This window comes from Octopus bimaculoides, chromosome 26 (assembly GCF_046866305.1).
Source record: "Octopus bimaculoides isolate indiv1 chromosome 26, ASM4686630v1, whole genome shotgun sequence".
In the NCBI taxonomy this organism is placed as follows: Eukaryota; Metazoa; Mollusca; class Cephalopoda; order Octopoda; family Octopodidae; genus Octopus; species Octopus bimaculoides.
Window position 1 is genome coordinate 26,175,277 of NC_142953.1, and position 16,106 is coordinate 26,191,382.

Below are 16,106 nucleotides of genomic sequence, written 5' to 3' on the forward strand. Positions count from 1 at the left end.
ACAATTTAAAACTCATTTCTCTTATGTTACGTGAAATATTTCATTAGTTATATACGTAATTGTAGTCTACATTCATTAATTTCACGTTTCAGTAACGTTATGTATGAAACCTCAACTATTGATATTGGTAACTAAAGAGTTTTTTTTAATTGTTGGAATAGCGCCAATTTTGAAAAATGTGCTTGGGGAGGGTGAGGCGGTTGCTCCCTTATTTGCGACGTCATTGCCTGATACCCTTGACTCAAATGGCTCTTTCCATAGGTACAGGATTCGGCAAAATTTATAGGTTCACCATTCTTCACAGAAATTTCTACAAATAATGCACGGTGTGCATCTGTTCAAGCCATGATCGTAACTGGTGTGGGGGGTGAAATATTAGCTACATAAAGACGCTATCATTTGTCTAACTTAACTGGCGCCTCACCAATGGCCGTGTAAAATATGAGAGGGTTTTCCGCCACACCTGTACCATGCAGTATATTTACTTTATTTCAAACGGTTTAAATTTCAAGGCTGTTTTAAAGTATTGATGTCAAAATCTGCTTTCCTGTGCAAGTTGCAAAGGAAGGGAATAGATTTTTTAAGGATTGCGTAAGAGATCAGTGAAGAGAGGCTTCAAGTTTTGCCGCCCCGTTTTGGTCCAACGGGTAGGGTTGTCCGAACAACTTTTTAAGCCACCAAGCAAATGAATGCCCTGGGCCCTGTAGTATCTGTTGACAACAAGCCAAAGCATACACAGATTAGAATTAGGGGCCCTTGGACAACTGCCCTGTGCGCCAAATCCTTAAATTGGACCTGTCGATGGAGTTAAAGGGCAGATGTTCAGGAAGTCCGCTCTGAGAGGTCCTACTATTTAAAACTTGCATTTATATATTAAATTTTGATTGTAACCTGTAATCGGGCAGCAAATATAATCCAGCGCCCGTTGAATCCAACTATTTGGCCCGTGGGCGATTTTAGCGAAATCCACTCTGTTGTAAGTAGAGCTGAGCTAAGTCCCGACACTGAGAATAATTTCCTGTCCACGTAAAGTCAAAATTAACAAAAGAAAACAAAATCTCTACATCGATGTACTTTTATTCAGTTTTGAGTTTCTTTATTTTTACTCTGAGAAAGCAACTGTTTGAGGAAGGGAAGAAAAGACTATGGACACTATATGGAATCGAACTTACAAAATGTGGGTAACACCTGGTGACTGTTACAAATAACAATACATTCGATGTATCTAAACATGGAGGGAGAAGGGGAAGGCTGAACAATTATTCTCTAATAGTTGTTGTTTTGTTTATGCTCTGCCACAGATGGTCTTATCGATCCTTGTTGGAGGCCGGCGCTGTTGTTGGTCTTGCTTCTCGCTTTCTCTCTATTTATAAAAGGCAAGATTTATCGTGAGAGGTGAAACATATGAGTGGCAGTAAGAACTATAGGGAGGACAGGGAGTAAAGTGAAAGAAACAATACATCGAAAGCTTACAGAGCAAGTAAGGATAAAGTGTAAACGATGAGAGGTGATGTTGTCGAGAGAAGATGCATGGAACATACGGAGTGAGTAAAATCTAAAAAGCGAAGGTAGAAACGATTGAGGTGGTCGACAAAAGGAAAAACGTAGAAAAGAAAAACAAAGAGCGACAAATCCAAAGAGACGGTTAAAACATCGAATTTATTGGGTGAGAGGAGAAAATGCTTAAAATAAGAGAAGTGAAGTAGATGAATCCTACATTAAGCGGGACGATGGGGGAGAGAAGAGACTTTGAGTAAGGACATCTAGGAAGAGGAGAGATTAAAGAAGAAAAAGGTGCCACAAACTGAGGTAGAACGTGAAGGAGTTTGGTGGTGAGGAGACATTGAAGCTTCACCATACTTTTAGTAATAAATATAATGTCATCCATTCGTCTTCTTGGTCGTTGGGGTAGAATCGTCTGATAGCTCCTCCACGGGGTCCCATCAGAAGCAACTGTCAGTTACATACACATTAAAAACTTCGTTAATAATAACAACGCCAATTGCAATTCCAACAACAATAATTGTAACAACAAACGTGAATCAAAAAACGCTGTCATTGGGAAGACAATTCTTCCTTCTGCAACTCTTCTACAGGAGCCATTTGAAGGCTTTCGTTTTTTCTTACATAAGGGGAAATTATGTGTCGAGATATTTAAAAGCGAGCTGTTAATTTATGCCAAAGTTTCGAAAAGAGAACAGCTGCTGCTGTTTCCCTCCAGACGACATCGACCCGTTTTGCCATCCGAACCGTTATTATTATTTCTAATTTTTTCTTCAATTTTCATGAATGGAAAACAAAAAGGTAATGGTACTCTCCATTTTTCTTCCCTTTCAGTTTCATAATATATCTCTCTCTCCCTCTATCGCTTTCTCTCTCTTTTCATTTTTTTCCCTTTTACTGTTTCTCTTTTTCTTCCTTTTCCGTCTCTCTTTCCACCTCTCTCTCCGTTTCCCTTACCTCTCCCTATCTCTCTCCCTCTCTCTCTCTCTCTCTGTTTCCCTTACCTCTCCCTCTCTCTCTCGTTTTATTTGTTTCTCATTTGATGTCTCTTCCGTTTGAGGCGGTGAGTTGGCAGAAACGTTAGCACGCCGGGCGAAATGCTTACCGGTATTTCGTCTGTCTTTATGTTCTGGGTTCAAATTCCGCCGAGGTCGACTTTGCCTTTCATCCTTTCGGCGTCGATAAATTAAGTACCAGTGAAACACTGGGGTCGATGCAATCAACTGGCCGGTACTACTCAAGCAGAGCGGACCCGAACGCGCTGTCGCGCGTCCGCGCTAGCTAGTCGTGAGTGGTCGATCCTACGAAAAGTGCGCGCATGCGCGCGTACAAATGAATACATGTGTGCGCGTGCGCGCGTATGCAAATTAGTAAATAATTTCTTTTAAACAAAGTAAATAATTTTTTAAAAATTACTTTTTTCTTTTCTAAACAACGTAGATAGGTAGAAGGAATAAAAATAACACTATCTGTTTTTGTTAACTTCATACATTTTTTTTCTTTTAATTAAATTTTGTGAACAAAATAATTTTTATTTTCTAAACAACGTAAATAAATTTTTAAAAAGGTGCACATTGGGATTAGACACTGAGGGAAACTTGATATGCTAGAAATAACAGCTAAACGCAAAAAGAAAAAAAAAACTGTAACCATTACCTTTCTGAAATCACTGTGGATATATTTCGGCTATGTGCTTGATAAATGTCTGAAAGTTCTCCCACGAATTCCCACACTTCATATCGTAATAATCACGGTACATTGGCTCATCAATATGTGACCATTTCATGTTACCACATGATCCACTTTTATATTTCAGTCTACGTTTTATCCGTGACCAGAATGGGCCACATATCCGTGAAAATCGTAGTTCCTGGCTCCACATTTTCAATGATTGCAGCTTCTAACGTTTCAGTTATAATGTTGCAGGTAGCCCTTTTTCTGAGTGACATCGTAAAAGCCTATCACACAAGTTTCCCTCAGTGTCTAATCCCAATGTGCACCTTTTTTAAAATTTATTTACGTTGTTTAGAAAATAAAAATTATTTTGTTCACAAAATTTAATTAAAAGAAATAAAATGTATGAAGTTAACAAAAACAGATAGTGTTATTTTTATTCCTTCTACCTATCTACGTTGTTTAGAAAAGAAAAAAGTAATTTTTTAAAAATTATTTACTTTGTTTAAAAGAAATTATTTACTAATTTGCATACGCGCGCACGCGCACACATGTGTTCATTTGCGCGCGCGCGCGCACTTCTCGTAGGATCGACCACTCACAACTAGCTAGCGCGGACGCTCGACTGCGCGTTCGGGTCCGCTCTGCTTGAGTAGTACCCAACTGGCCCCCTCCCCAAAAATTTCGGGCCTTGTGCCTAGAGTAGGAAAAAAAAAGTCTCTTCCGTCTCTCCTCTTCGTTCTTTCTCGTCTTACCTCTCTGTCTTCCTCTCTATCTTCCTCATTTTTGTATCTCTTCCTTTTCCGCCTATATGTGTATATATATATATATATATATATATATATATATATATACATATATATATCCCTCACTTCCTTTCCCTTTCTTCGAGAAGGGCAAACTTTCAAAGTATGAGCCACTCTCTAACAAGATTTATGGTCGAGCTTGTGGCAGTGGAGACCTCCGGCATTCTCTCAGCCATTCTCCCACCCTGGACCATATCCCTGGTCACAGCTATCAGGGTGGAAATGGGTATTCACAAATGTGAAGCCCCCCCCCCCCCCGTGAGTGGCTGTTCCAGCACATCTCCCTCGCTGACTTCCAGGACAACACTTTTCTATTTCGTCTACTGGGCCCAGGATATGATCTGACAAGCCTTTTATTTTTTTTTATATATTTCTCATTAGTTTTTGTTTTGTTTTGTTTTTTTGTTGTTGTTTTTTTTTCTTGGCTATCAGAACACAGTTCCCTTCAAGAATTCCATGCTTTCCAATCTTCCCCCAATATCACTCCTCCAAACATGCTAGTGCCCCTGGTTTCTAGATATTGGTTCTCTTCAGTTTACCATATTTACTCACATATAATTCACACTCGAGTCTAAGCTGCACTTCTGCTTGAGTCACACTTGTGCATAAGTCATATTAAATCTCGGTACAATTTTTTTTCCCTTCATAGTTTTAGCTTTACCTTGTGTTTACATCACACCCCAGTTTTTTGTATTTTTCATTTAAAATCAAACATAAAATAGCATGATATATACATAACTAAACACAGTCTCAGTTTGTCAGTCATTGCTTCTATTAGAGTTATTGTCAAAACCTCATGAATATTAATTAACTTAATGAATATTAATTACTTGTTATTGTAATACTTTTCCTTGTATACACATCTGAAATATTCATGAAGAAAATTATTTTGTAAACATCTGTTAACAGAACTTCATGTCAAAAATATCTATAAGTGCAGCCATGGCTGTGCAGTGAGAAGTTTGTCTCCCAACTACTTGGTTCTGGGTTCAATCCAGCTGTGTGGAACTTTGGGCAAGTGTCTTTTTTCTACAGCCCCAGTCCAACCACTGCCTTGTGAGTGGATTTGATTGATGGAAACTAAAAAAAGCCTGGTACACATCAACCTTCCATTCTATGGGGAAACAGTAGAGAACCAGTTAAAAACACAGCGTCAGGCATAAGAGTCACAAGACAGGGTCACATCCTCAAACATCACCTCGTACACACCAACAACACACCAGACGCATGCTGCCTAAACCACTGTCCAATCAAAACAATTCAACCAATGGACAGCATGCACCTATGTTTTAAATCCAGTGTGAGGAATCTGATAATGTGCTGCTGTGAGGCAGCATACGTGGGATCAAATGGGAGACACCTATATAAGGTACCAAACTTTCTGTGATGGGGCTTTCTCCACCCACATACTTGCAAGGGGGAAGGATGCAGTTAGCCTCAGGATAACAGAAGCACACTTTATTAAGAAACAAGCATTTAACCAGAACTGCAGTAATGAGCTGGGTGTGTGGGAGCATCTCTACTTCTTCCAGGATCTTTAATTGTGAAAGAGTGAAAAACTAACCACCTTATTCTCCAAGAGTGAAGAATAAGGATTAAAGGATTGAAGAACCCAAGGTGTTCAAAAATGTTAACTAAATAAGCTACATCACCCCTTAACAAGGTTCATTTCAGGTTACACACCACATGTAGTTTAAACTATCTATCCCTCTTTGTACCTACCAAGCTATCTATCAATCCATCTACCTATCCATCTCTCTAGGTAAAGCAAATTTTAGGGTAATACTTGATAATTGTAAGCACCTGTATATGCCAGATAGTAGCCAAGGTGAAAGAATAAATTAAAACAGGACACAAAGGATTCCGCGGTACACGTGTTTCAAGCTTTATACACAAACAGTCATTGCATCATTATATGAGTATATAATTGATAGACAGGATGGTATAAAGCTAGATTCAGCCGCAAATATATTCTTTCCCAAGATTATATCACAAAGAAGAAATCACCAAGAAAAAAGAAAAAGAGAGAGAAACAGGGGAAGTCCACTTGGTATTATCCATTGTAATATCCATTGTAATATGTTTATCCTTTAAGTTGATACATGTATCTATCTATCAATCTATCTATCTGTTTGTCTATCTATTTACCTGTGGACCCATCTATCTATCTGTCTTTCCATTTCTCTAACTATCTACTTTTATACCTTCATCTATATCCACAAACCTTAAACTTTTAAAACTCTTATATCCACAAACCCTTTAAAGCTTTTATATCTGTGATCTTTCAAAACCTATCACAGAAAATTTAACTACTCGAAACAGCTGTAAGTCAGCTTTACTACAAAAAAAGAAAAAAAATATGTAATAACTATTTTTTATGCCTTGTCATATATATATATATATATATATAGTTATTTCTATTGAAACTGAAACTTGAGTTGCAAGACAAACTCCCAGTTTCAATTTTAAAAAAGGCATATATTCTGCAACATTATATTGATCATGTTGTTGTTGTTGTTGTTGTTGTTGTTGTTGTTGTTGTCATAGTGTTCATAGAGTAATGTTGATGATGATGACGACGTCAGTGTGTTTGTTTGTTTACAGAGTGACCAGCAGTCCAACAGTGAGCTGTTGATCCCACCAGAGGACTACCTGCTCGGTCAAGCAGGTGAGACAAACAATACCAACAAGGGAAGCAATAAAAGTGAACCCTATGGACTCAGCACCCAGCCAGCTCCCTCCAACAATTCTGTATTTAGTGGTAAGTTTCAAGGGACTGAAGTGATGATGGCAGATGGGGTCAGTTTGCATGCCTCACTGGTTCTAATGGTTGGGTGGGAGTTATTGTTGGGTAGCCGTCGTGGGTAGTGAGTGAAGGGCAGAATATTAGAAGTCTGGGAAACTTTGTGTTACTGGGCAGTTTTTCCATACTTTGCCAACATATCTGTGACATTACTGGGCAAAACCCTTCTGTACATATGCTTTGCTTCATGTTCTGCTTTGAAGGAGCTGGGTTCATCCTAGGTTAGTGGGGTCCCAAAGACATCATCATGCATAGGACCGACCAGGTCCACCAGGGCTCTCCATTGTTGGTGGTCCCATGCCAGTTCCTCAGCATCCTCCGAGGTGTAAAGTCATGTCCAGCCCTCTGGTGCAGGGGCCTGTCACAAGGCTTTTTCCAGCCCACAGCTGCTGCTTCAAACAAGAGTAAAGCCATAGTAGGATGAGTAAAGCCCTGGTAGGACAATCCTCCATAGATAGAAAAATCCAATTTATAGTGTTATTGGACAGATCAACTGTGTCCCCTGGGCAGGGTATGTCAGTGGCATGTATTGTAAAATGGGGAGACATGTCAGACAAGGGTTATTGTCCTGGAAGGAATGAGTGACATGCAAAGATATATACACACACACACATACATTATATATATATATACATATATATACATATTAAATTCAAATTACGACAAACGTAAACAAACAAACGAAGTTTGCTTTTAGAAGCGTTGAGAAGTCTTAGAAAGTTAAAGAAGTGATTTTAAATTCTCAATCGCAGAATAATGCTAATAATATAGCCTGAACAGGATAAACTACCCCTATTTTGCAGAGAAAAGTGTAGGTGGTTAGCTGTGGACTATATATATATATATAAAATGAATCAGTAAAACAGAAAATGGAGTTGGCAAGAATCTTTATTCATCCTAATGATCATTTCAACCTATCCTACATTGGTCCCTTGTGGATGGGATACTGGACAACTGGTTGTGTTGCATCCTCCAGTGCAGAATACATCTCATCCGGTATCCTAAACAACGAAAGTGCTTTAATTGGCATAGTACAAACCATATACCCAAGGTCAAAATAATTACTTATATATAACATCATCATCATCGTTTAACGTCGACTTTCCATGCTGGCATGGGTTGGATTGTTTGACTGAGGGCTGGCAAGCCAGAAGGCTATACCAGGCTCCAATCTGCTCTGGCAAAGTTTCTACAGCTAGATGTCCTTCCTAACACCAACCACTCCAAGAGTGTAATGGGTGCTTTTTACATGCCACTGGCATGAGGGCGATACTGGCATCAACCATGCTTCAATGGTGGTGTTGGCTTACTAGGCTTACAAAGAATAAGTCCTTGAGTCGATTTCCTCGACTAAAGGCAGTGCTCCAGCATGGCCACAGTCAAATGACTGAAACAAGTAAAAGAATAAAAGAATATATATATATATGGGTGGAAGTCGACTTCTTACTGAGTGAGACCACTCCTAAATTCTGTAAGTCTGTGCAAACATTCCAAGTGTCCAAGAGGCTCCTGTGCATGAATTTGTTTTGAGTGGTCAAAGTGTTGCGTAGCACTGGACCCACTTTTCTGTGCATTCAGCTATAAAAACCCATGGCACAACAGAGGTTGAGACAAATAGAAACCAACTGCCCTTCAGGTTGTTTTTCATGCAAGTTTACCTCCTTGTAGAAGGAACTTCTAACAAAAAGTAGGGATCCTTCAATTTCAATGCTAATTAGCCTATAGCTGAGACCTTGACAGTTGGTGCTACTCCTGCATCAAGGCACCACATTTGGATGCAGTTTACAGTCATACCCTGGACAATGTATTCATATAAAATATAAATATATATATATATACATGTACTCACACAACATAAAAATATATACCATATTTGCCTGCGTATAAGCTGCACTATTTTCAGTTTATATTTTCAGTAAGTGCAGTATATCTGGTCTTTACATCCAAAATGTCTTCTGACTTAAGGTGTATCATATAAATTGGATATTCAAATGTGAAATAAATAATTCTATCATTTAAGAAAAAAATCCATTTAATTATATCACTTGTTCTTTTCTTACTTCCAGAGGAAGATTGGAAAATGCCGTTGCAAGAATTCATTGCAAAGAAACAACCCAATATTAAAAAGTTGCCTAAAAGACTCAGGTAAGTATGGTGCTATCTAGTGGGGGAAATATATAGTCATACCTCTGACATATATAGAATATCCCTCCCATAGACAGGGTACCTACACATGAGAAAGTGACACCTCCAACTTAGACAGTTGTACCTCCACTGTATACAATGGTGCCAACGCAATGAATAATTACCATATGCAATTAAGATTAGTTCCACTTGAGAAGTGTAGATAATCTTAAGATTCAAGACTTCTCCAAAACTGACATGCCATTAAGAAAAAAATAAGCTTGTTGTCTTGACACAAGATTATTTCCTCTAATACTCCCTCCCCTGTCAAAGATTCCTTGTTTTGCAAGTTACTTGGTGACCCTGCAGGTGCTGGTGCCATGTAAAAAGCATCCAGTCCATACTGTGAAGTGGTTGGCATTTGGAAGGGTATCCAGCTGTAAAAACCATGTCAAAATTGACCTCGCCTGTGCTGGTGCCACATAAAAAGCACTCAGTTCACTCTGTGGGATGGTAGGTGTTAGAAAGGGCATCCAGCCGGAAAAATCATGCCAAAACAGACACTGAAGCCTGATGCAGTCTTCTGCTTAGCCAGCTCCTGACAGACCATCCAACCCATGCCAGCATGGAAAGCAGATGTTAAACAATGGTGATGATGATGATGTCTGGTGAAAATCATTTTTGTTTAAATCATACAAATTAGCTTGGCCATTTATGTGTTCTACTCTGTTTTGTATCAGTCTAAGTCTTTTAGTTACTGGAGATAAGATTGAACAAACATTGTGCTGATGATGGCAATTGAGGCAGAAACATGTCTCCGCAACAATAAACTTGTGACTTTTCTTGATTCTTAACATTATATCCTCTTTTTAAGTGGAACTCATCTTAATTGCTATTTGGTAATTATGACATCCTCTAGAGGCAAAGATAATTTTAATCAAAACTTATGTTGTATGGAATTCGATATATTTGTATTTGTCTATGTTGTTCAAATACACACCTCTAGCCATTCCAAGTTATTTCTTGAAGTCCATTTTCATTTAACCTTCTAGCATTTAAACCTGCCAAATCTGGCCCAAATATTCTGCCTGTTCTATGCTCAAACTAGCCAAATCCGGCCTCTTACACCAGCCTTACAATATCATTCGTAAAATCATTCGTAACATAAACAATCACACCATTGAAATCTTGAAGCTACAAAATAATGTATGATTAATTCAAAATAACATGAATAAATAAGCGTTAGATTTGAAGGAGTAATCTGGTTGTTAAAGGGTTAAAATAGATATTGATAGTTGTCTGCTATGTTTGTGAAAGCCCCATTGTACAATCACATTGTTCCTCAAGCAAAAAGTTAACTTCCATTATTACAGTTTTATTCATCATTAACCACGTCAGAAATAGAATTGTTATCTTCAACACTCAGTCATAATTGTGTGTTCCCCACTTTTAACATAATTGTACTTTCATTAAATCAATCCTTTTGTTGCCATATTTCTTTTGAAATACACTTTTGTTTGAATTCATTTTGGAAATAATTAAGAATTTTAATTCTGTTGTGTCAACGAAATAAGAATTTTAAAATAACTTAAAATAAATTAAGAATTGTAAAATAACTTAGTCATCATTAAACTGGTGTTTAGAACATAGATTAGCATGAAATTTTGATCAAGGTGTTTAATTTATCTCAATTCAACCCCTTCGTTACCATATTTCTGTTGAATTACACTGCCATTATTTCAATTAATTCTGAAAATAATTAAAAATTAAGTAAAATAAATTTTGTCATTATGAAGCTAGTGTTTGGAACATAAACTAACATGAAATTTTGATGGTAAGTTTTAATTTAGATCGCTTTAACCATTTTGTTACCATATTTCTGCTAAAATACACTGAATTTGGTTCAATTAATTTTGAAAATAATGAAAAATTTAATAACGTAATTTTGTCAGTTATTAATCTAGTCAGTGTTTGGAACATAAATTAGCATGAAATTTTGAAGGGAGGTTTTGAGATAACTTCAAAAGAGGAAGCTTGTATTATAGAACCTGGAATGGTCTCAGGTAGATTGGTACAAAAAGGGATAAAACAATTGATAAATCACAGCAGAAGACCAGTTAAAAATATAAAACTTAATTCTTTCTCTCCAACCTCTTCTGTTTTAAATATGCTTTAACTCTCAGAATGGTGACATTGCTTCCAACAGATCTTATTATAAGGCGCAAAACAAATTGATTACATCGTATGAGAAGTTGTCTTCATTTAACGACAGAGATCCTGATGAGGTGTACCCCAACACGAACAAAATCACTAAGGCCATTTTTTATACAAGACTAGTGCTATGTTTAAATGTGGTGAGTACCTTTGTTTTATATGGAGTATAGACTTATAGTATTTATATGGTGCCACTCCTACATTCATGCTGGTGCCACATGAACAGCATCTGTACCAGTGCCACATTGAAGCACTCATGCCAGTGCTACACAAAAAGCATTCGGTACATTCTGTGAGGTGGTTGGCATTAGGAAGGGCATCCAACTGTAGAAAGCATGCCAATACAGACAATTGGATCCTGGGCTGCTGTCCAGCTAGCAAGTTCCAGTCAAACTGTCCAGCGTGGAAAGCAGATGTTAAATGGTGGTGGTGGTGGTGGTGGTGGAGATGGTGGTGGTGGTGGTGGTGGTGGTTTTCTCTGTGTGTGTGTGTTATCTATAGCGTAATGCCATAAAGTACTCCCTTATGACCCGTTGTGGTTGAAGATCAAAATACATTTGGAACGTATATTGCAAAGTTCTAAACAACCATAATGATAAACCGCACATAGGAACTATAATATAAACTTGTGTTTATCCTTATTTCTCATACATATACATACATACATACATACATACATATATATATATATATATACATATATATATATATATATATATATATATATATATATATATATATATATATATATATATAGATATATATAGGCATAGGAGTGGCTGTGTGGTAAGTAGCTTGCTTACCAACCACATGGTTCCGGGTTCAGTCCCACTGCATGGCACCTTGGGCAAGTGTCTTCTACTATAGCCTCGGGCCGACCAAAGCCTTGTGAGTGAATTTAGTAGACGGAAACTGAAAGAAGCCCGTCATATATATGTATATATATATATATATATATATATATGTCATCCATACATACATACAGGCTTGTCCTTTACAGGCACCAGTGCCACATAAGACGCACTTGTGCCAGTGCTGCATAAACAGACCTGTGCTGGTGGCACATTAAAAGTACCTAGCAGACTCTGTAAAGTGGTTGATGTTAGGAAGGGCATCCTGCTGTGGAAACCCTGCTATGACAGACAATTGAAGTCTGGACACCTCCTTGGCTGACCAGCCCCTGTCAAACCATCCAAACCATGCCAACATGGAAAGTGGACATTAAACAATGATGATGAGGATAATATATATATACATATATATATATATATATATATATATATATATATATATATATATATATATATATATATATATATATATATGGAGTGGCTGTGTGGTAAGTAGCTTGCTTACCAACCACATGGTTCCAGGTTCAGTCCCAATGCATGGCAACTTGTGCAAGTGTCTCCTACTATAGCCTTGGGCCAGCCAAAGCCTTGTGAGTGGCGTTGGTAGACGGACACTGAAAGAAGCCCGTTGTATATATGTATATGTATATATATATGTGTGTCTGTGTTTGTCCCCCCCAACATCGCTCAACAACCAATGCTGATGTGTTTACGTCCCCGTAACTTACCTGCTCAACAAAAGAGACTGATAGAGTAAGTACTAGGCTTACAAAGAATAAGTCTTGGGATCAATTTGCTCTACTAAAGGCGGTGCTCCAGCATGGCCACAGTCAAATGACTGAAACAAGTAAAAGAGTAAAAAGAGTAAAGAGTATGTAGAGATATAGATAAACAGATAGATAGATAAAGGGGGGGAGAGAGAGAGATGTATGTTTGTATATGTATATGTATATATATATATTTATATTAGGGCCATTACTACAGAATAATGTCACACACTGAACTTCCCAAAATAAACATGTATATATATATATATTATATATATATATATATATATATATATATATATATATATATATATATATATAATTTTTTTTTTTTCCAGTGTCTAACCATTGGCAAAGCAGTGGCTGTCAGCCTTTCAGGTTCAATTTCCATCATATCCAGTTTAGTGGACAGTTGTATCGATTTGGTGTCTGGAATCATATTCTGGTGGACCACCCGGGCTATGAAGCGAAGAAACCCTTACACTTACCCCCAAGGTGAGTTTTCTCTACAACTTCCTTGTTTCAGCGAGAAGACTACGAATTTATAGGGAATGAAAGGGGTTAAGTGAGTTGATACATTGCTGATCCTTTGTTTTATCAACTCTAGAGTGATAGACAGTTGTGTTGGTCATGGTTGGATTTTATCATTTCTGTCACGCAAGTTGTGACTTAGTTTCTGTTAGTTAAAAGCTCCCAGTCCTCACTGTAAACTGGTTGGCACCAGGAAGGGCTCCCAGTCATAGAAATCATGCCAAAGCTGACATTGATGCAGTCCCTAGAGACATCAGATCCTGTCAAACTGTTCAACCCATGCCAGCATACAACACGGATGTTAAATGATGATGAAGAGGATGATGATGTATCCTGGGAGGGTCATTGCGCCAATAATAAATAAACACACTCATTCTATTTCACTTCTTTTTTTTTAACATTATTCTCAGTTCTCAATTCTGCAAAGGTCAACTCTACTTTTCATCTTTGTAGGGGTCAATAAAATAAGTACCAGTTGAACACTGGGGTCGATGTAATTGACTCATCCCCTCCCTCCAAATTGCTGCCTTTGTGACAAAATTTAAAACCATTATCTTTTTTTTTTTTTTTATTAAGATGGCAAGCCTGCAGAATCATTAGCACACTAGGCAAAAGGCTTAGCAATAGTTCGCCTGTGTTCTCATTCTGAGTTCAAATGCCACCAGGGTCAACTTTGCCTTTCATCCCTTCATGGTAACGAGCATCTATGCCATGCTTCATGAGTTTTGCTCCTTCCTCAGCACCTACCCAACCCATTACTCATCCCCAAATTCATTGCGTAAACAACCACTAAATATAGCAGTGCAACATTATTTGATGTACCAATTTTACATATGGGTGCAGGAGTGGCTGTGTGGTATATAGCTTGCTTACCAGCCATATGGTTCCAGGTTCAGTCCCACTGCATGGCACCTTGAGCAAGTGTCTTCTACTATGGGTGGATTTGGTAGATGGAAACTTAAAGAAACCTGTCGTATATATATATATATATATATATATATATATATATATACAAATTAAAAGGGTAAAGGTTTATCAATTTATTAATTTATTAATAAATCAACAATTAATAATTTTTACCAAGCCCTTCGGTATGTAAGCACCATTATCAGTGGAGAACTTATTTAAAAGTTCATATATATTTATAAACATAATTAAGGGATCAGCAAACATTTGCTTCACCATATACCGAAGTTCAGAAATAGCAGCTAAAAAAGCTGAGACTCCAACAGATAGCATTACTGTTGGAGTCTCAGCTTGTTTAGCTGCTATTTCTGAATTTCGGTATATGGTGAAGCAAATGTTTGCTGATCCCTTAATTATGTTTATATATATATATACTGTTGTGTCTGGGGAGAGTCATTCTCTTTTTGTGCCTTATAATTTAGCACACTCACTGGTAAAATTTCCAACCAGTGAATGTGTTAAATTATAAAGCACTAAAAGGGAATTACTCTCCCCAGACACAACAGACATACAAACTCACATAAAGAATCTTGCAAACCAAATCCAAAAACGAAATATATATACGTGCATATGTTTGTCCTCCCACCATCGCTTGGCAACCGATGTCGATGTGTTTACATCCCCGTAACTTGGTGGTTTGGCAAAAGAGACCAATAAAATAAGTACTAGGCTTACAAAGAATAATTCCTGGAGTCGGTTTGTTCAACTAAAAGGTGGTGCATGACCGCAGTCAAATGACTGAAACAAATAAAAAAAGAAGAAAAAAATAAAAACAAAACATTCCTGGAAGCTGGTATGTAAATATTAATGACCTGTTGGGACACTGTATTTCGTTGTGTGGCCATAATACACAACAAAGTATATTAATTGTTTTCATCTGTCAATACTGTGTTCTACTGTGTTAGCAGTGCTCTTACATCACTTGTTAAGGTTATCTGTAAGAGCACTGCTAACACAGTAGAACATGATATTGACTTATAAAAACATTGAATATATTTTGCATATGACCCATTGCCTCCTCGCCATAAGCTTGCCAAAGCATTCTCAATGTCTCTGTAGCAGACTTCCCAAGTTTTACACAATGTTTCATGTTGGCTCTTTGTTCCAACTTCCTGTTCATGACAAAAATCACAGACTACAGCCTACATGATCACAAAAAGCACAAATTTCACAACTTGTGAAGTAAACACAGTGATATCACTTAGTACATTGCCTCATGAAGGTCACTGCTAGCTCTCACTATTTATGCAACTATGTGCTGCCATCTGTTGGCATGCTACAGAACTAGTCCAGGAACATTTTGATACCACCTTGTATAAATCACAGATCACCAATTCACTTCATTTCACGATGGTCTGAGTACATGGTATGGGTAAGCCTGGAAAATGGCAAAATATTGATATCTACCATTCTCAGTGATTCTGAAGTGAGTTGTCTCACCTGGTCGGTGATATTCAGGTGTCATGTAGGAAGCATCTCCTGGATGCTGTCCCACAGCAAATTGAATGAATAAACAAAACGCATACACTAGGAATATGCAGCCAATAAGGTGTACATTTATTTTTCTATTTATTATTTTATGCTTCAGCATGTGGCTGTGGTCATACTGGAACGCTGTGTGTGTGTGTATGTGTGTACGTGTATGTATCTATTTATGTATATCTATGTCTATATAAATATATATATAAATACACATGCACACACACACACACACACACACACACACCCAGAGGTGTGTGTCTGTGGTCATGCTGGAGTACAACCATAAAGCATTTATTTATCTATTTTCTGTTGAGAACTAATCTAGGATTATACTGAAGCCAAATTTGTTTTCTGTATATTTCAGGTCGAACAAAACTGGAGCCAA

The 16,106-nt window shown here is 37.6% G+C and overlaps 1 protein-coding gene and 1 long non-coding RNA gene across 5 annotated transcripts in view; one reads left to right on the plus strand and one right to left on the minus strand.

Moving 5' to 3' along the window:
- Positions 1-1,059: 1,059 nt before the first annotated feature.
- Positions 1,060-2,963, minus strand: LOC128250933 (uncharacterized). Its single transcript, XR_008266873.2, has 2 exons — positions 2,609-2,963; positions 1,060-1,363 (listed from the first exon to the last, which is right to left on the minus strand). It is a non-coding gene; the product is annotated as an uncharacterized LOC128250933 (long non-coding RNA).
- Positions 1,362-16,106, plus strand: part of LOC106883972 (uncharacterized) — a 21,208-nt gene continuing 6,463 nt past the window's right edge. For 2 of the 4 annotated variants that reach the window (XM_014935131.3, XM_089342989.1), the window contains exons 1-6: positions 1,362-2,304; positions 6,588-6,744; positions 8,853-8,931; positions 11,117-11,264; positions 13,081-13,237; positions 16,086-16,106. The exon at positions 16,086-16,106 is cut by the window's right edge and continues 150 nt beyond it. In XM_014935131.3, coding sequence (XP_014790617.1) covers positions 2,290-2,304; positions 6,588-6,744; positions 8,853-8,931; positions 11,117-11,264; positions 13,081-13,237; positions 16,086-16,106 — 577 coding nt within the window. In that variant the 5' untranslated portion in view covers positions 1,362-2,289. The remainder of the gene's footprint in view (positions 2,305-6,587; positions 6,745-8,852; positions 8,932-11,116; positions 11,265-13,080; positions 13,238-16,085) is intronic. The other 2 variants (XM_014935132.3, XM_089342990.1) reach the window with 2 other exon arrangements.